This window comes from Hippocampus bargibanti, linkage group LG14 (assembly GCF_051943395.1).
Source record: "Hippocampus bargibanti isolate YZ-2025 linkage group LG14, ASM5194339v1, whole genome shotgun sequence".
Lineage (NCBI taxonomy): Eukaryota > Metazoa > Chordata > Actinopteri > Syngnathiformes > Syngnathidae > Hippocampus > Hippocampus bargibanti.
Window position 1 is genome coordinate 12,127,576 of NC_142747.1, and position 21,410 is coordinate 12,148,985.

A 21,410-nucleotide genomic window follows, 5' to 3' on the forward strand; every position below is an offset into this window, starting at 1 on the left:
CATTCATTGAAGAGTGCCCCTTATAATGCAGTGGTTATAAGAGTGCCCCTTATAATGCAGTGTTTATAAGGGGCACCTTCAATGAATGACATTTTAAAACATTTTCCATACGTAGGCACACTGATTATGAGGCGCATGGTCAGTTTTTGGAAAAAATATTTTCTCCTAGGTGCGCCTTATAGTCCAGGAAATACGGTACATCACGAAGCAAAATGAAAGTTGACTGACGCGTTTTGTTTTGATTATTGGTGAGATTGCATTTGGCCTTATAATGAAGCAACATGCAAATATTTTTGGAGCCAACATTTTTAATGTATTGAGCTGAAAGTCTGGTCGTTGAAAAACCACTGCGTCTGGATATTTTTTTTCTCAGATGAACCAGCTAAAGTCAGCTAAAAATGTGTGCTTTTGTTTTGGCAGTTACTTGAAAGCAATTGCTATTGTTTTTGCACTGTGTGCCTTTTTTTGGACAGCACAAAAATGGGAAAAAAAGAAAAAAACCCTCCAGACCACAATGATTCAGAACACCACTAGAAAATATTTATACATATATACATATATATATATTTATATAAACAGCATAAATATTTTCAAACATCAATATAAGTCAATGATTTGGTCAGTTCTAAAACTCATTAAAATACACGCGTGTGTGTGTACACACACACACTATATATATATATATATATATATATATATATAGTGTGTGTACACACACACACTATATATATATATATATATATATATATATATATATATATATATATATACACACACACACACACACACACACACACACACACACACACACACACACACACACACACACACACACACACACACACACACACACACACACACACACACACACACACACACACACACACACACACGCATTAACTTAAAATTGTCTTTCTCCCCAATGCAAGTGGTTGAAATGCCATCCTGATGTGCATGACTGAGAACCAGGCCTCTGTCCTGCAGGCGTAGCCTGGCAGAGAGCATTGCACCATTGTTTCTCCTTTTCCATTTTTGTCAAGAGAACATGCAATATTTGTCCGGTTGACTGAAATGTATTCTGCACAATTAAACAATATCGATGGGATTACTCATTGGCTTTTACAAGCAACGGTTGCCTTGTAACAAAACGTGTACAAACTGATATGCTCAATTTCCGGAAAGAAATAATGTTCACCGAATTTTAGATTGACCACCTGAGTACACCCATATTTTCAGCAAATTTGATGAGCCATTCACTTGAATGGGGAGGAGGGTATCAACCTCTCCGTCTGCACTCACCGTCACATTATTTTGTCAGCATACACAGTGTCATGACTGTAACACCGCAAAATGGTCGATTTGTGCAGCACAAATCTATCCGCACATTGCGTTTTAAAGCTACCTGTGAAATAAAACGATGAAATAGGTGCAAGTGACATCAATCAACCCTGAAGAGCATCTAATGTGATGGAACACTATAAGAAGGGATTTGTTGAAGATCCTCCTGTTGGAAATTGCGGTGCTTGACCTGCACCCTAAAAAGACAAATGCACACAAATCAATTACCAAATGTTAATACAACAAATGCAAGTGAAATGATGGTGACTCTTATGACGTGCTGGTCAAGTATAATTATCATTCTAACAACAGTATGTGAATAATTGTATTTAGATAGGAGGTACTGTAAAACAAACATTTTCTCGTGTATAAGGTGCACTGGCATATAAGGCGTACCCCCAATGAATGTTGTATTTTCAAACATTTTCCATATTTAAGGCGCATTGGACTATAAGGTGCACCTTCAATGGATGAAAAAGGTTTTCCAAATACAGTAAAGTCTCGTTATATCGATATTCAAGGGAGTCCGAAAAAATATTGATACAACCGGGACTATCGATATATCCGACCCTGTTTGCATGTAATTTTCTCCGTGCGTGCATAGAAATAGTATCGATATAACCGGGACTATCGATATATCCGATATCGATATAACGAGACTTTACTGTATAAGGCACACCACATTATCATGCTTTACAGTAGGTTGTTATGCACTACTTCTACGGGGGAAGGGGGGGTCTGTGGGTGCTAACAGTAGTTGCGACACCTGTTGTGGCTTAGTATGACTTCATGTGTAAGTTGCACCTGTGTATAAGACGCAGGGTCATTTTTTAAAGAAAATCAAGTCTTTTGAGTGCGCCTTATACACAGGAAAATACAATATTTGATTTACGAACCAGAAAAGGGTTATGGGACATCGCTGGAGCAGCAGCCACTGCCTGCCCAAAAGGAGTCAAGCCTGGCTTCCCCTGGCCAAAGAATGGATAGCCTCCCCCTGCACAATAAGTACATAATACAGATTTATTTCTTCTCATGCAGGGGTCGGGAACCTGTTTGACTAAGGGAGCCATAAAAATAAAATATTTAGAAATGTTTTTCTACGAGAGCAACACACACACACACACGCACACACACACGCGCACGCACACACACGCACACACACGCGCACGCACACACACACACACACACACACACACACACACACACACACACACACGCAAACAGGCACGCACGCACGCGAGGTCACTTTTCAACAAAATGCCAGAATGTATTATTTAAAATAACTTTGTGATAGTAACATGAACGTTCCTCATTGGTAAAAATCCAGCCAAACGATCGTATTGAAAGTTAACTTGCCGGGTCCAAAGGCGAAGTTACTGCTAACTAGCCTGCACACGGCTCATTAGCTTCCACACTTGCTTTCTGCTGTCTCTCGCAGAAATATATTGATGCTAACGTTAGCATGGGGCTTGTTAGAATGCCACTGACATTCGACTGTTTCATCCATTGTATTGTTTCTTTGCAAATTAGAATCGGAAACTTTTGTCTCCACAAAGGCGAATCATCCGGTGCATTCAAGTTGAAATGTACTCGCCATTTCTTTACTCGTTGGGCTTATTTAAAAGGCCGTTTATCTGTTTCAACATGACGGCCAGTATCATCCAATCAAAATTGCGCTTTCCGCCAACCTAGGTCAGTATCAACCAATCAAAATTGCGCTTTCCGGCAACTGCAGCCCCAACACGAAATGAACAGCGAAAAAGCGAGACTATGTCTTGAGTTGTATCGGCGAGCCATATGCAATCATCAAAAGAGCCATATATGGCTCGCGAGCCTTAGGTACCCCACTGCTGTTCTAATGTAACCTTAATGCACTGTCATTCTTTAGCTTTTGTGGCTCATAAAATCCCATGATCTATTAACGCAGACACACATACCGTTGAATTGCTGGGGATACGCTGCAGGTTGCGAATAGGGCACATGACCGGGGAACGGCTGCTGAAAAGTTCCGCTAAAGCTGGTTGGGAGGTTGTAGCCTGCAGTGTTGCCAAATCCAGCAGGCATACTCATGGAGGCTGTCCCAAATGAAGCTGCAAAACAACATGATAACATTCAGTAAAATAAGAAAGAAAAAAAAAGTGAAAAGTCTTTTTAACTACACTCGAAACACTTTAAACTATCAGTCGCCTTAGTGGCACTATTGTGCTGTGAAACGAGGCAAAGAGCCGATGTCACGTGCTCGGCAAAGCGACTAACCGGCTGCTGGTGCTGCAGCGGTGGCGGCTCTGCTGTTGTTCTGGAATGGGTTGGTCGGCGCAGATGCAAAGGGATTATTTGGCTGCGCTGCTATGGAGAAAAATAGTCAGGATACATAAAAGGATACATCAACATTGCATAGCCATTAAAAACAAAAACTGGAAATTACTTTGAATATACTTTTTCAATCTTGCCGTAATTTTCTCTACATCATGAGTGTTGCTGAGCAACAATGGCTTTTTTGGGACTAAATAAAGATGTCTAAGAGTGAAATAACATTACATATGTAAAATGTTACATATATGGAAAGACGCTTTGATCCTCTCCTCTTTCATCTAGAACTGCTTCATGTCATCACAAAGAGGGTACAGCAAGTCCTGAAGAATGAATGTCTCTCTGTGTCTTTGTTCTGTCATATTGTCTTTATGCTGTCATATTTGTTATTTAGTTTTTTTTTGTTATTTTGACTTCAAGATGGCGCCGCGAGAGTGGCTGCCTTTCCAGCAGCTCATGTATTTTGTTTTTCTACTTTCATTCCTTTCATCACTTTGCTGCTGTGAAATGTAAATTTCTCCACTGTGAGACTAATAAAGGCATATCCAATCCAATATCCAATCCAATGACCGAGGCCAGCAGCCGATGCTCTGCCATATAAGCTGATCCGCAGTCTTTGTATCTTTGATGTTACACATCTGAATTCTGCTTACAGCATTTTTTACATTGTGGTAAATGAGGTTTATTAAGGCAACTGATGAAGTCACCTCCACCCTATAATGTCTTATAAGAAAGTGCATTAACTCATTCATTTCGTGACAATGCGAAAAAAATGTGTTCACTGCAGTGCCAGGGTTTTGGTCATTTTCAGTCAAATTGCAGGCCCCAAACAACATGGAGTTTTAGGACTACATGAACATTCAATGCAATGTAAGAAACTTTAAACTCCCTTCTTTCGTCAGGAAAAAAGTTATTTCCTAAATCATATGGGTCGGGAGTTATGAGTTTGAAATGAGGGTGGCTGTCTCAAATACAATACAATACATACATATTGGTTTATATAGTGCTTTAACAAAGCGCTAACATGGGAAAAAAAGGAAATGCTGCCCCCTTGTGGAATGGAACAACCATTGCCAGAAGTCTGGCCAGCGCTTGATCGGTACCTAAGCAAGAAAAAACAAAACCGAACAAATTCGGGAATGGTGCTCCATGACATACAGTAAAGTCTCGTTACAGTAAAGTCTCGTTATATCGATATCGGTTATATCGATAGTACCGCTTATTACGATACTATTTTACGTGCCCAGCACCCGTGTAGCAGAGCCATTTTCATTTTCAGACGCTAGCTTGTGTGTAGCAGACGAGATTGAAGTGTTTGTGTTAAAAGGTAAAAATGGGAAGCAGAAGAAGATTGATGACTTTTTTAAATTGTATACATAATACAGTAAGATGTAAGCGTTGCAGTTTCCCTGTTGTGTTATGTACATGCCCACTGTACTGTATATGAATGCAATAGTTTTTTGCAACAATGTTTCTTGTTTTGTCTGCTGAAGCGCGATGATTTTGAAAATTATTAACATTCCATACTGTGTATTAAAGGACAGCCATTTGGTAGCCTATCTTTTGGATGATGTCACAATGTTTTTGACATTTGTTTCTGAGGGTACCCACAGTTAGTGAGTGCTCTCCTGATAAATGCAAATAATTGGTCAAATGACTTCACGCCAGATTTCTAATAATTGGCAGATGTGAGACACTGAGACTGCTGCTGGGGTTGGGACAGATGTAAAGAGAGAAGTCACATCGTATGATCTTGCATTGCTAAAATAGTTTTTAAATATTTTGTGAATCCAAACAATGGCTTCAGATTCGGATAATATGCTTTCTTGTTACACATCCAGTTATGAATATGTTTCAAATACACTGTAGTTCTGGAGATTAAAGCATACATGTTTACAATCATTAAAGAAATATATGTGCCATTTTGAGGCAACATTGGGGGAACATCTCTGACCCAAAAAAAAAGGGAGCTAATGGCCAGCTCCGTTTCTTATATGGCGCTTGGCTGCCCTCTTTTGGCGGCTTTTGTTTAATGCAGTTCGGCGCAGGATCGGATATATCGATAGTCCCGGTTATATCGATATTTTTTCGGACTCCCTTGAATATCGATATAACGAGACTTTACTGTATATTATTATACTATCGATATATGCGACCCTGTTTGCATGTAATTTTCTCCATGCGTGCATAGAAATAGTATCGATATAACCGGGACTATCGATATATCCGATATCGATATAACGAGACTTTACTGTATTTTCAATTCCCGAATAAATTCACGAATGGCAGTGAATGAGTTAAGTTGGGTGAAGGGTATGGAGTATGGATTTATATTGTGGCATGGAATATTGTTCAATTGGAACTGAAAAAGTTTTACTCCCTGTATATATTTGCATAAATTAAATAAATGGAGACAATTCTGAATTCAGCCAGTTATTGTATTGCAGTCCTCAACACGTCATGCTTTTCAATTCCCGAATAAATTCCGGAATGAGTTGAAATGATGGATTGTTTTCTCACCCCCAAATGTTTGAGCCATCCCAGGTAATACTTGTTGTGCAGACACTCCAGTCTCTGAATTAAAGGAAACTCTGACCAAGAAATCATACCACATAAGACTCTGTTGTTAAACGTTGCCAAAATGGGAAGTGAGAAATGGTTTGGTGTCTCACCCCTGTGTGCTGCTGCAGGTGCTGTTGTTGTAAAGACCTGAAGTAGGAGCTGGGGGGCCAAAAACTGTATCAAGTTCAACTAAAGCAGCATAGCGGTCTCCTCCTGTTCCTGGTGCCGGTTGGTTATGAGATACTGCAGAAACGGAACTCACCCCAGTAGGAATAGCGCCCCCTGGAAGCGAAGAAACACAACAAGAAGAGGGCTCAGTTAAGCACAAACAATTACAACCATCGAAAAGATTGCATCGAAAATATTCCATTTTGAAGCTCGAGGCGAATGGTCTTGAGATACCTGCCACATTTAATGGTAATCTGTCAACAACAGATCCGAATAAATGATTAAACTTTGGAAACTAAATATTTCTCCATCACCAAATGGCAAATTTTCCAAATTAAATAGAATCGTTCAGAAAACCAAGGATCATTTTTCACCACCAAGGAACCAGAGAATAGGTAGTCCTCCTTAAATTCAAACTAGCTCAACTATCGGTACAGAAATGACTTCGATGAATCAGCCCTGACTTGCCACAAAATGCATTTTATGTGTAACGTGCACTCTTTTTCCTACAAGCAACAATCCAAACAACTGAGCTCGATCAAACAGGCTACGTAGGAAAGATTTACCTTGCTCTGTTTTGCCAGAGCTAAACACATTATCCAGGTCAGCGAGGGCTGCGTATTTATTGGCAGGGACACTCGCACTATGTACGGTGTCCTTTACTGCTCCTGTGGAGTTACTCTGGGAGGACGAACTGAAGGATCCAAAGTCAGCACTACATGATCTGGGGAAGTTGTCAAAATTTGCAAAATTGGCATTTGCTAGTCCCCCTGAAGAACTACCTGCATGAAAGAGAGAGATTGTCGTTGAGTCATGAGGGGACATGGATTCTTAGTGTTCTGTGACAAGATATAAGAGTGAGAAAGATGATGTGTTACGTTGTGGCAGAGTCAGGCATTGGAGAGTGTATTTTTTATTGCATCCCCTGCACTCAGTTACGGGATGTGCAGAAAAGTGCCTTTTGTAATACGCGTGCATTACTTTCAGTTTGTGCGCCAAGCCGAAATCAATCGAGTGTGGCAAAGGAAACCAAACAGACCAAAGTACAGTAACATTATCTTTCCTCCTGTGCCAGTTCACAACACTTTTCTGCAGTTTTCAACCTAGTCCATGTAGCCACCCTTTGGTGCAAAGTCAGCAGTCGTTCTCTAGAGGGACAATAATAACAACAGAGGCTTATCATCAGTTTCCCACCAGCTAAATTTTAAAATGTCCTTTCAAGTTACATACAGAATTTGCAGCTAAACTAAACAAATACAATTGCAAGAATTGTCACAAACTGGTCATAAACATCTCAATGTTATACCAAAGGATTCACATATGTTTTCTTACAACCTGCCAAAGACAGGGAAAAAAACAGCTCACAACAATTTGCACATTGGATAATAAAAGAGACCAAAGCCAATGTGAAACCTATTGAATACAACCCATAAAAGGAGAACAGTTACTAAATCACATGTACTGCAGCTGGATGAGACGACAGTCGATGCAGGCAACCCCCAAAAAGCAGCATTTGACAACGATATGAAAAAAATGTGAATGATGAAAATGAGTCATAGGGCAATGAGCAACGCAAGGTTGAGCAACACAAATTGCATCAGAAATACGCACACAATAAACAGGTCAAAGCAAATAGAGTGTTGCTGAAACCAACCCGCCCGAACACAGTGAAGGCAAACACAAAGCACAATGAATGTCTTTAAAGGACAACCGACGTCTCTGGACAAGTTGTGTCCATAATTTGTAAAATGGCTTCAAATGACTTCTACTGAGCGTATTTTACAAAGATTCCACATCATATAGCTATATTTTACGTTTTAAGACTCACACTGAATATTCCGGAAGTCTTGTTTTTGAGTTGGTGACGAGTCCTCACGTTACGTCACTGAAGGAACGCCCCTGACCGAAAAAAAGGACACATTGGAGCTGTCCTTCCATCACGTCAATGCTTGTTTGGTCTGAAAACATCGTGTTGCACCAGAAAGAGCCAGAAGAGGGCGTCCAAGCACCATGTAAGGAATTTATCAGCCTTTGGAAACGGGCTGATTCATTCCTCACAGGAGTTCCGTGGCCATTTTCTGCCTTTTTTTGGGTGAGACATTTCCCCCCAATGTTGCCTCAAAATGGCACGGAATAAATACAGTAAAGTCTCGTTATATCGATATTCTCGGGAGTCCGAAAACATATCGATATAACCGGGACTATCGATATATCCGTCCCCGCGCACATGTAATTTTCTCCTTGTGTTCATAGAAATACAGTAAAGTCTCGTTATATCGATATCGGATATATCGATAGTCCTGGTTATATCGATACTATTTCTATGCACGCACGGAGAAAATTACATGCAAACAGGGTCTGATATATCGATAGTCCCGGTTATATCGATATTTTTTCAGACTCCCTTGAATATCGATATAACGAGACTTTACTGTAGTATCGTAATAAGCGGTACTATCGATATAACCGATATCGATATAACGAGACTTTACTGTACTTTAATCGATTGCAAACATGTATGCTTTCCTCTTCAGAACTACTTGAATCATATTCATGGATGAGGAACAAGAAAGCATATTCTCCGAATCTGAAGCCATTGTTTTGATTCTCCAGCAAGGCAAGACGTCTAGGGGTGACACCACGAAAATGGGGCGGGACCTTCTGAAACTGGCCACTTCCGGGTTCATTTTTTTGCAGATTTTGGACACTTTAAGTCATTTTTATTGGTGTTTTGCATTTGACTAAAAATATCATACTGTGTGTTTTGGGTATTTTAGATGCTATAAAACATTTTTCTGATGTCAGTTAGGAAACAAAAAAAGTGATGTCGGTTGATCTTTAAGAGAGGGATAAGAATCTATAAAGGAGTACTTGGGATTTCCACTGGAGGCTCCTGTTATACGTGTGAAATTACAAGTGATAATTCGTCAATTGTATGAGAATCAACAGGGGTTGCTCGTGACATTGTGGCGAGGAGTGCAAAGCCTCGGACGATGGCAGGGTGAGGATTAACTCATTTACTGCCATCCGGTCCCAAGCCCGGATAAATACAGAGGGTTGTGTTAGGAAGGGCATCCGACGTAAAAGTTTGGCCAAAACAAACATGCGTATCATACCTCTGAAGATGGAGGTTACTGATTCGCTGTGGCGACCCCTTGAAGGGAAAAGCCGAAAGGAAAAGAAGACTGCCATCCCCGAATTTATTCAGAAATTGAAAATATGACATAGAGTGCCATTCCTGAATTTGTTCGGGTTTTGGTGTTTCCTGCTGGGGGTGCCAATAAAGCACTGGCCAGATCCCTGGTTATGCTTTTTCCCTTTCACGATGGGGCAGCATTTCCCTTTTTTCCATGTTAGTGCTTTGTTCCAGCTTCAGTCAGTTGTTAAAGCGCTATTAAAAACCAATTTGTATGTATTACATTGTATTTTGGACAGCCGCCCTTATTTCAAGCTTATATAACACCAGCCCCATATAATTTAGGAATTAACTATTTATTTTTGATGAAAGAAGAGAGTCTAAGGTTTCTTACGCTGCATTGAATGTTTATGTAGTCCGAAAAAAAAAAAAAATCAATATTCTGTGGGCCCTGAATTTTGTGTGAAAAATGACAAAACCCCGCTACTGGATTGGACACATTTTTGCACATCATTTGGCAGTGAATGAGTTAAACTATAATGAATGAGCAAGCAATGATGACAGAAGATATCTGCACATTCCTATATTGGAAAAATTACAATTGTTAACCAAAACAATACCTTCTGAATTAGAAGTTCATTATCCATCTATTTTGTATCCAGCTTGTTATATTCAAACCAGTCGACTGGTTTGAATATAAAAGTGTGGAAACACAAAGTTGACCGTTTACTCAGACATTGGTGGACAATGATCGGCCAGATTTTTTTTTTTTTTTTTTTTTGGGGGGGGGGGGGGGGGGTGAACATTGGACACTGTGATGCAAAATGTTGTCTTTAAAGGACAACCGACGTCTCCGGACAAGTTGTGTCCATAATTTGTAAAATGGCTTCAAATGACTTCTACTGAGCGTATTTTACAAAGATTCCACCGCATATAGCTATATTTTACGTTTTTAGACGAGTACTGAATATTCCGGAAGTCTTGTTTTTGAGTTGGTGACGAGTCCGTACGTGACGTCACTGAAGGAACGCCCCTGACCGAAAAAAGGACACATTGTAGCAGTCCTTCCATCACGTCAATGCTTGTTTGGTCTGAAAACATCGTGTTGCACCAGAAAGAGCCAGAAGAGGGTGTCCAAGCTCCATGTAAGGAATTAATCAGCCTCTGGAAACGGGCTGATTCATTCCTCACAGGAGTTCCGTGGCCATTTTGTGACTCTTTTTGGGTGAGACATTTCCCCCCAATGTTGCCTCAAAATGGCACGGAATAAATTCTCTAGTCGATTGCAAACATGCATGCTTTCCTCTTCAGAACTATTTGAATCATATTCATAACTGGCTGTCTAACAAGAAAGCACATTCTCCGAATCTGAAGCCATTGTTTTGATTCTCCAGCAATGCAAGACGTCTTGGCGTGATGTCACGAACTCGGAGCGGGACTTTCTGAAAATACCCAATTCGCAGCTCAATTTTTTTGCAGATTTTGGACACTTTAAGTCATTTTTATTGGTGTTTTGCATTTGAATAAAAATATCATACTGCGTGTTTTGGGTATTTTAGATGCTATAAAACGTTTTTCTGATGTCAGTTAGGAAACAAAAAAGTGACTTCGGTTGTCCTTTAAGTCACCTAACGCATGTTTTTGTATGCAAGAGAAAGCCAGGTGAGTACCTTAGGAAAAGTCATGCAAGCAGAAGAACAACATGAAAATGCCATTCGAACCAAGTGACCCCAGAACTTTAAAACGGGTTTGCGTATTCCAAATCTGAAGAGCTAATCTGAGGATCATAATAATTATTTGAAAGAATCAGCACATGTATTGAGCCATGCCCAAACGAAGATATGCTTTGCATTCTCAAAGTCCCTCAATGTCACGAGAAAAGCTAAAAAATATATTGGGAAGATCGGATACAAGTGATTCCATGATAAAAGTTTTCTTTTTACAGTTGGGCATGTGTCCACTAAAGGCAACGTGATCTACCTGTGCTTGAGGCTGGGAATGAGGCTTGAGGCGCTGAAGAGAAACCACACATAGATCCACCAGGAGCGCTCATGAATGCATCAAAATTAGCAAAGTCTGCATTTGTGTTGACATTCTGTACTGCTGGAGGAGTCGTCGCGATGATGTTCACAGACAGACCATCAAAGACAATGAAAGGAGAATGATATTTAACATTGTAAAGAACATGGATGAGATTGAAAAAAAAACACGCGCGCACACACACACACACACACACACACACACACACACACACACACACACACACACACACACACGCACACGCACACGCACACGCACACGCACACGCACACGCACACACACACACACACACACACACACACACACACGCGCGCGCACACACACACACACACACACACACACACACACACACACACACACACACACACACACACACACAGGATTATGTGATACTTGTGACATGATAATCAGAGATGGGATGATGTGATCTTTCATTAAAATCTGAAACGTAAAAGTGAAATGATTGCGTAGAACAGATTATCATGTTTTCTGGAATGGGATTCCCGAAAACATGACGTTTCTACATATATGTTGTTTTACTGAAGTAACAAATACTATAACCTTACTTGTGTGGCTGTTGAAATGTGCGAAGTTTACAAAACTTGAGCTGGCGCCCGCACTCCTTTTTGGTGGGGCGGCAAAGATGTCACCACCCAGGTCACTGAGGAGGTCAAACCTCTTGTCACGTTGTTGATGGGCTTGCCCATGGTTGATGACTGGAGACTGGCAGAGAAAAGAGACTTGATTGTGATAATTTCTTTGTTCTTGTTGTGTAGAACTAAATTGTTTCGTTCTTATAGTAGTTTCAAAAAACTATCAGAAAGAAAGAAAATAATAATAATAATAATAATTTCATACAGTTATATTATTTAACTCATTCACTGGCTGTGTGCAAAAATGGGACCACTCTAGTGCCAGGGTTTTTGTCATGTTCACTCAAATTCCAGGACCCACAGAATACTGTATTCGGTTTTAGGACTACATAAACATTCAATGCAGCGTAAGAAACCTTAGACTCTCTTCTTTCGTCAGAAAAAAAAGAGTTTCTAAATTATATGGGTCTGAAATTATCTGAGCTTCAAATGGGGCTGGCTGTACAAAAGGCAAATGCTGTCCCCTCGTGGGAGGGATAGACATTGCCAGAGGTCTGACCAGCGCCTTATTACCCCCCCCCCCCCCCCACACACACACACAACGCAAGACAAAACCTGAACAAATTCGGAAATAGCGCTCCACGTTATGCTTTTCAAATCCGGAATAAATTCGGGACTGGCAGTGAACGAGTTAAGGAACCTTACCTGATTGGGTGGTGGGTTCTTGTTGAGATGGAGGGTCAGAGCTGAGTCCCCAAGGAGGGACTTAAGAGGTCTGACCTCTGGCGTGCTGCTGGCGCTGCTGTTTGAGGAGCCAGAGATCGACGCGTGGACGGATGCCACTGCCTTGGCCTGATCAGGAGGAACATACCTGAGGAGCAAAGCATAGAACACACTACAGTATTTTCCGGTGTATAAGGCGCACCCAAAAGCCTTAATTTTCTTCTAAAGATGACCCTGCGCCTTATACGCAGGTGCGCCTTACATGTGAAGTTTTATTGAGCTACAACAGGTCTTGCAACTAAAGTCTGCAGCCACTGACTCCATTTCTCCATGTAGAGGAAGTAGCCTAACCCCAGCCACTATTGTAGTGCCTTCTAATGTGGGTGTGCCATATATTTGGAAAACTGTTATATATTTATATAGTATATTTGGAAAACATTTTTCATTCATTTAAGGTGCACCTTATAGGCCTGTGCGGCATATAGGCCGGTGCGCCTTATACACCAAAACATACGGTAGTATTACTACATTTTCAGATGTAAATAGCATGATTGTTGCCACTTTCAGACTGTGACATCATAGGTCACACAACAACAAATCAAACTGTATGATTTGTTTGGCACAGTTTTCAAACCCAATAACCAGTCAAACAAGGGTTCCGTATAAAGGAATGTTTTCATTTCCAGCAGCTCATGTATTTTGTGTTTCTACTTTCATCCCTTTCATCACTTTGCTGCTGTGAAATGTAAATTTCTCCACTGTGAGACTAATAAAGGCAAATCCAATCAAATTTCAAGCAGGTCGCTTACCATCGCTTCTTCTCATATTTTTCTTGAAGAAACTCTTTGACTTTATGGGGTTCTTTAAAATCTGGTGCTGATGAGGTTTTCCCATCATGAAGGCCTAGCCAGATCTGTCTACATACCTGAAACATACACAATAGAAAGCTGTTTAATTGTAGATACAGAGTCCGGCGTGGCTTTACACATTATATACCATTGGAGACTGTTTAACGCATTCACTGCCATTCCGGAATTTACTCATTGTTTTTTTTTTTCATGCTTGGGTGCCGATTAAGCGGTGGCCATGGCCTCTGGCAATGTTTTTTCTTTTCCACAAGGGGACAGCATTTCCCCCTTTTCCATGTTAGTGCTTTGTTCCAGCTTCAGCTGTTATTAAAGCGCTATATAAACCAAGATGTATGTACTGCATTGTATTTTGGACAGCCGCCGTCATTTCAAACTCATATAACTCCAGACCCATATAATTCAGGAATTAACTCTTTTTTTTTTCAGATGAAAGAAAATGCGTTGAAGGTTTCTAACGCTGTAATGAATGTTTATGTAGTCCTAAAACTCAGTATTTTCTGGGTCGTGGAATTCAAGTGATTATGACAAAAAACCCTGACACTGGAGTGGACACATTTTTGCACGTGTCTGGCAGTGAATGAGCGAATCATCTTATACAGTACAGTATTCATAAAGGGGCGATGTGAGAAGAGTTATCAATAATTTGGGTAATTAAGGCGAGGTTTTTCAAGTTGGATTAAATTCAAGGCAAATAGTCAATACTGCTACGTTTGTCCTGGCAACCAGTTCATAGTGTCCCCTGCCTCATGCTCTATGATAGCTGAGATAGGTTTGCACTGCATTGCATTGAGTTTCACCGGATGTACAGGCTAGCATTAGTTTTCACTTCTGATTATTTTCACATGGTTGTTTGGTGACGTTGGCAGACATTTGTCATTGGTAATGTATCCACTGCATGCGTCAAAATCACGGACATGTGCAATTTGATGGTTGAAGAGCCATCTCCATGAGGTAGAATATGAGCAATGCTGTCACTGTGGGGGAGATGACTGCTGTGTATATCACTGTCACTTTTTTAGATTGATGTTGGCTAAATATGCATGCACATGGGCACACCACTGCAATCAATGCCAAGTGTCTCTCCGGATAGACAGAAGTCCACTTGAAGGCTGTAGTATTTATAAAACAGCTCTGGAGGATTTATGACTGCTTTAACCTTGAGCCTGCTGCTTCGCCTGAGCTTTAAATAGACGCCACCTCCCAAGAGACAATGCTGTATTTTATACTGGCTGTTCCTGAAATTGCTCCTGAATTAAAGATGTCGTTTAGCCTGTCCGGTATATCAGTAATCTGAATATAGCTGACGATAAAGAGACATCAATTGTTTGCTGAAAGTGCACATTCAATTTTAACTTAGAAATGCTCTTGAGGATTGCAAGAATGAAAAAAATATTGTAGTTTGATAAGGGTAGCCATTCAGAAAGGTGAAATGGCACGTTGTGGTGTTCACACCAAAGCCAAGCTTCAGATTCTGGAATTAATATTAATGTTCTCCTAAAAATACCACAAATTATAAGAGACCAAGGAACTGGTCACCGGTTAGTTATATAGTCAGATCTGACCCACAACATCTGTTACAATGCCAATCGTTCAATGCTGGCCGAACATGTACGCACTTCGCTATTCAACAGTCACGGCACTGTTGCCACAACAAATACGTGTACATTAGATAGACGTCCAGTGCCGTCTACAAAACCACTGTTTCATAAATCTTTTTTTTTATTTAATAAATGACAATGTAATACTTTAAGGCCCTTTTCACACAGCACCTGCTCAGTGAGGAAGGGTTACGCGAAAGGACAATGATGCCACAAGGAAAGGTGTATAAAACAGTGGTGAGACATGATATTTGGACTGGACACAGTGCCACTGAAGAAACAACAAGAAGCAGAAATTAAGATGTTGAGGTTTTCTTTGGAAGTGACCAGGTTGGATAGGATCAGCTGTATATCAGAGGGACAACTCATATTAGAGGCTTTGGAGAGAAAGTCAGAGAGGCCAGACTGAGCTGGTTTGGACATGTCCAGAGGAGAGAGAGTGACTATATCGGAAGACAAATGCTGAGCCTTGAACTGCCAGGCAGGAGACCGAGAAGAAGACCAAAGTGGAGGTTTATGGATGTTGTCAAAGAGGACATGAAGGTTGCTGTTGTGAGAGAAGAGGATGCACAAAACCGGGTTCGATGGAGGACACTGATTCGCTGTGGCAACCCCTGAAGGGAAAAGCTGAAAGGAAAAGAAGATCCATATTTGGAAGCATTGACATAAATAACATGGAGACTGTGGCCACTGGTTTAGATGAGAAGTAGACCACATATCGACAAGTTTATCTTTCAATGGGGCAAAAGAAAACTCCGGCTCTGCTCATTTTGAAGAGAAGGGGGAGACAAGCAACAGAAAAAAATCAACAGGTTCATCCTTTATCAACAGCTTGGGGAGAACTTGGAGAGTTTAATATGACTATATTCTTTAATATATCTAAAACTTTAAGGTTATATTTCTGGTTAGTAAGAAGCAGGTAACTCTTCATCAGCTTAAGGTATATCTTCAGTCTTGTAATAATAATATATTTAATTTATAAGCGCCTTTCAAAACTCTCAAGTACACTTTACAGTCACAGGATATTTTGTCTGCGGGTGAGCAGCGGCAGCCACATGCGCCAGCGTTCACTCTACCCGAAAGTAACAAAGTAAAAAAAAGACCGAAAAAACTAAATAACAAATAATATGAAGACACAAAGAAACATAGGCATTCATATTTCAGCACTTTCTGTACCCTATTTGTGACATGAAGCAGTTCTAGATGAAAGAGGAGTGGAGTGGCTTGTGGACCAAAGCTCAGGATATAGACACTGCAGGTTCAATTCCACGGGGCCCACCTTTCACTTTAAACTGCTAAAAGCAGCGAGAGTAGGGTGAAAGACCTGTTGGGTGTTTATGAAGCATTATATTTTGTACACTGCCAATTTGAAAGGATGTGCCATTTTAAAACGCATGGAAATTCAGATTTTGCATCCCCCTACCCCCCAATTCCTCCACAAATACAAAAAGGATGATAACAATGCACTATTTATAAAAATGAATTTTCTTTGAGAACTTTTTTTTCTAAATTCAATGACACCCTCAATTTAACTTTCACTAAGAGATCACATCGGCATTGGAAACTTATTTTTTTCTCATTCTCTTTGAGAGTAAAATTACCTCATTGCCGTTTTTCTGTAGAAATTCTATTTCCTGTTGTGTGAAGGTTGTCATGGAAATGGATTTGACTCTGTTGGGAGGATTCAGTCCTCGTCTGTGGAATATAAGTCAAAAAAGTACATATTGATTTTATTGAATGACTGTAAAGTTTCTATAAAATAATATATAATGTTGGTCTACACATCATAAAAATACAAGGAGTCAAATCAGTAAATTACACACATGTTAAGCACTGTTCTCACAACTGTTGATTTCTACCCATGAAATGAGCCATCCATTATCACAAGGGGGTTGCTTGTTCCCCCTTTTTTTACACATAAAAATAATATCAGTACAACGCAAAACAGCTCAGTAGCTTGTATTCGTGAAAATCTAACTACGGTACAGTGGTAATACTGGGGTCAAATGATAGGACTTGTCGCAGAGTAAAAATTTCCAGAAGGAGCAAAGGAGACATTGTGAGTTGAGTTCCTCAAGGGAAAGTCTCCACCTTCATGAGGAATGTGTTTACATCATAGATTCCAGTTCCACCGATTGAGCAACCACAATTATTGGAATACAAACTGAAGACGGGATTGGTGTCTTTGTAATACGTCTTAACACATAAAAGGGCATTCCCAAAATGCGGGTCACTTCATCACACACAACACATAGCTTTGACGCACAGCCATGCTTTATCTTGTGTAATATTGCGGTTAAGAAGGAAAGAAATTTCATCTGTGCTGTGTGTTGCACACAGAGCACATTTGACAATAAAGTTGACTTGACTTGATATTTAGAGCAACAGAAGACTCATTAATAATAATAATAATAATAATACTTTTCATTGATACCTTTCAAAACTCTCAAGGACAAAATCAGCAAAGTTATGCTTGTGTTGTCACTAAAAGTAAGAGTATATGCTGGGATGGCAGACAAAATAAAATCAAGTTGGAGCATGCACAATGCCAACTCCTTTGCAAGTCTCAGCGCGAAAACAAGATATATCCACCACTTCCTGTTTTCACATGCACATCACATGCTGGTTACAACACAGAAAGCTATTCTGTTTCCTCAGCCTACAATCACATCAGGCTTCATACAATCAATGAACAGACAATGTGTGCATGACTTCGGACACTCCAGAGGTTAGAATTCAAATTTATGTTGCCCTTTCTAATTTGTTACAGAGCTTTAAAAAAATTGCTAGCCTCAACTCAGATGTTCCACAGGGTGTAAAGATGAAAACCCATCATGAAAATATTGTGGTATCACAATATTATTGTGGTATCACAAAATTACATTTGACCCATCAATAAATTAAATATAATCCACGGGTGACATACAAAATTTTTAAGGATGTTTTAAATGGATTGTAAAAATGTGATTGTACAGATAAATCAACCATATGATTATAACCTTTCAAATATCAGCCAAAAAAATAAATAACTGATATTTGGGAATTATTTTTTACCCCTAACCATTTGCAGCCTGAAGAAAAATACAAAATAAAGGGCCGTAATATTGTGGTTCATTTTTAGCATGGAGTGTCAATGATAATTAAAAGAAATAAGCATAAATTAAAGCTGATTTGAGTCAAAAGACAGCATGTAAGCACTCATACGCAAATTCAGCACAAAAAAAGAATTCAATAAATAAATGAAAGAAGTGCTGTTCGACCAGCATCTAACATATCTGGCAGGGAATTGAGCGACACACATAACTGTCAAATGGAATTTCCATGAAACAGGAAGGACATGTGCATGCAAGTGACTGTGTAAATAAACAGAACAGGAAGAACATGTGAACATCTTATTGAGTTGCCTGATAACAGGCCAATTTACTTTCCTCCAATTTATGGTCATTTCCAAACGGTTTCCCGGAGCAACTCTTGGTTTTCTGATTCATAATTAATCTAACATCAAATTAAATGCATTGTGAAAAAAATAGCAGTAATTACAAAAATATTATGAAATCAAAACAGATAGCATATGGAGGAAACAACCGAAAATTGACATACTCACAGAACTGCATTTTTGCTGCACAAAATGAAAAAAAAAATACAATTCAACAACCATGAGTCGAGGTGTCTTTCATTTCTCCAAGGGTGACTTTTTGCCACCTGACAGTATTTTCAGGGCCTTTAAGACTGGATAAATACTACAAAATAATATGATACACCCAGCACGAAAACAGTGGTATTTTATAAACATGAATCATGACATGAGGGTCATCCTTTTTGGCCGTAACACTGGTCGGTGTGGCAACGATTAAACATGCAGATAAAAAGTGCATGAAAAATACGAGCTTGGTGCATGAGAATCTCCCGTTGAGATAAATCCATATTTTTGGTAGGAATCCTGATACTGTCTATTCAATGAAGCCATCTTTTGTCGCCTGGTTGAGGTTTTTCCTCTTGCACCGAGGAAATAAAAAACTTCCAAGACCTTTGTTTTTAACTCAGTTTGCGAGCTCCTAGGTTTCATTTTCGCGTGAACCTATCAAATGACTGAGAAGCGCGCCTTGACCTGCGACATGTGGGACATCCCGAAGATGGATGTAACAGAGAATCCCGAAATTCTTCAACTTCCAAAATGAATAAAATTGAAGTGATACAAGTTATGTAATCTTTTCTATGCGGCTCAGTATCAAACGACGACCGACTTTCCGCGGCCCACTGCTTGAGAATCCTGGCTCGAGAGGAACCTGAGTTTCCTCCCCTTGGGTAGACAGAGATGAAGCAGAAAAACGAAAACTGACAAAGTATCTGTTTTAACCTTCTTGCTTTTCCCCTCATTTTCCACGACTGAAAGAAGACTGGTTAAATTTCCAGTAATGTAAATTTTTTTTGTGAAGCTTAGGAACTCTGCATCCTTGTATTCTGAGTAACAAGTGCTATCTCAATACCCGCCGGTGAACATTTACTAATCCCAAATCCCAGGCTACAGATGCTTGATTACACAACGGCACTCTCAATTTTAAACTAAAACACGCTTGACTGTATTCAAATTACGGGCCAAACACACAAAAGGAGTGATTCGTGCAGTCAAGGTTTGGTATTATTTTACGTACGTATAGTAGGCACTATACGTTATTTGTCATTCTCAGTTGGTACGTTTGATAAGCAACTGGTCGTAGAGCGCCGAGTGTTGAGTTAGCTCGTATAAATGTCAGTTCGTTCACCCGGCTGCCATGAGGGGCCAAAGTCAAACATCAAAGTCAAGTAAGACGTCTGATCAACATTGACAATGTTATGTGAAAAGTACATACATGTATTTAAACACTCGGGAACACCAACGATGCTCCAGCAGCCGTCGTTAGCCAGTAGGCTAACCGCTCGCGATAACCATATGTCGAGTTAAATCTAATATTGTGCTGAGTGGTGTGCACGCCATCTCCATGCGACAATGAGGTCGGTGTGTTTAGGAACTCACAGGATGCCGGAGCAGGAGGTACACACGAAGGAGCCCACCGTCATGTTGGCGTAGGTCGGGCCGCGCTGGTCACAGTCAAAGCACTTTCTGTTAGCAGGCAAACTCGTCATTTCCCTCAGCATCTTCAGGTGTTTCTCTTCTTGCTTTCGTTTCGCATTCGCGGCCATTGTCTACACAACACGAATTGATTAAAGAGAAATATTTGGCGACCCGATGAGAGAGTCGAAAGGTGTACGCTTTATAAAGGTTGGCAACTAGTTTAGCAGGGAGGGAAAGGTAGGTTGCTCAGTTGACAGGAGCTGCCTGGCGACTCCTCTTGGAGTTGTGGTGGTGCGTTAATGTATACTGGGAAGTTAGGATACGCTCGGCCCCACGGCGGAACGCTTACATCCACGAAATATTTTCTTGCTAAAATCGAATATCAACATTGATGGTGTCAGTCATACGTCTATTCTTAGTTCGAACGGACTGGCCGTCAGAATACCTTTTGAAAATGTTTGATCAATGGCCCTCACGTGTGGCTCCCCACAACAAACAAAAATACTTCAAATTCTTGACATGAATCAAATACAACCATGTGCACCCATGAATGCCTTGGGAATGTATTCCTTATAACCGTTGGAACCGAAATATTCACGATCTGTTGAATAAAAGAGAAATGTAAAGTTAAATTGCATTAAATGTAGTATTTCAATGTTTGGATGAGGAACTAAGTCCCGTATTTTCCGGTGTATACGGCACACCCCCAATGAATGGTGTGTTTTAAAACGTTTTCCATACACATGGCGCATCTTCAATGAATTAAACATTTTTTTCCCCCAAGTATAACATAAAAGTTTTCCATATACTGTATAAGGCACACCGCATGATATGGCGCTACGGTAGAGTCCGGGGTTACGCACTACTTCTACAGGGGGAAATGGGTTGTGGCTGCTGACAGTATTTGCGAGTCTTGTTTTGGCTCAATATTACATCACATATAAGGCGCACCTCCGCCTCATCTTTTGAAGAAAATGAAGGCTTATACAGCACCTTATAGAGAGGAAAATACAGTAGTTT

The 21,410-nt window shown here is 40.2% G+C and overlaps 1 protein-coding gene across 6 annotated transcripts; it reads right to left on the reverse strand.

The window, feature by feature from the left end:
- Positions 1 to 743: 743 nt before the first annotated feature.
- Positions 744 to 20,672, reverse strand: agfg1a (ArfGAP with FG repeats 1a). Of its 6 annotated transcripts, none has more exons than XM_089014009.1 (13): positions 20,352 to 20,672; positions 16,939 to 17,032; positions 13,680 to 13,795; positions 12,853 to 13,018; positions 12,121 to 12,277; positions 11,495 to 11,614; positions 6,945 to 7,160; positions 6,321 to 6,492; positions 6,169 to 6,239; positions 3,595 to 3,684; positions 3,276 to 3,428; positions 2,235 to 2,332; positions 744 to 1,535 (listed from the first exon to the last, which is right to left on the reverse strand). In XM_089014009.1, the coding sequence occupies exons 1-13, from the start codon at positions 20,516 to 20,518 to the stop codon at positions 1,476 to 1,478; spliced, it is 1,680 nt and encodes a 559-aa protein (XP_088870135.1). In that variant the 5' UTR covers positions 20,519 to 20,672; the 3' UTR covers positions 744 to 1,475. The 6 variants fall into 6 exon arrangements, with proteins under 6 accessions (XP_088870135.1, XP_088870136.1, XP_088870137.1 ...); XM_089014008.1 differs by having other exon boundaries at positions 745 to 1,535; positions 3,595 to 3,681; positions 11,495 to 11,617; XM_089014007.1 differs by having other exon boundaries at positions 745 to 1,535; positions 11,495 to 11,617.
- Positions 20,673 to 21,410: the final 738 nt, after the last annotated feature.

Coding starts and splice junctions, on each gene's coding strand:
- agfg1a (XM_089014007.1), bottom strand. CDS start 20,518: ATGGCCGCGAATGCGAAACGAAAGCAAGAAGAGAAACACCTGAAGATG. Junction 13,019..13,679: donor AAATATGAGAAGAAGCGATG/GTAAGCGACCTG, acceptor TTTGCTCCTCAG/GTATGTTCCTCCTGATCAGG. Junction 7,161..11,494: donor ATTCCCAGCCTCAAGCACAG/GTAGATCACGTT, acceptor TCTTTCATGCAG/GTAGTTCTTCAGGGGGACTA.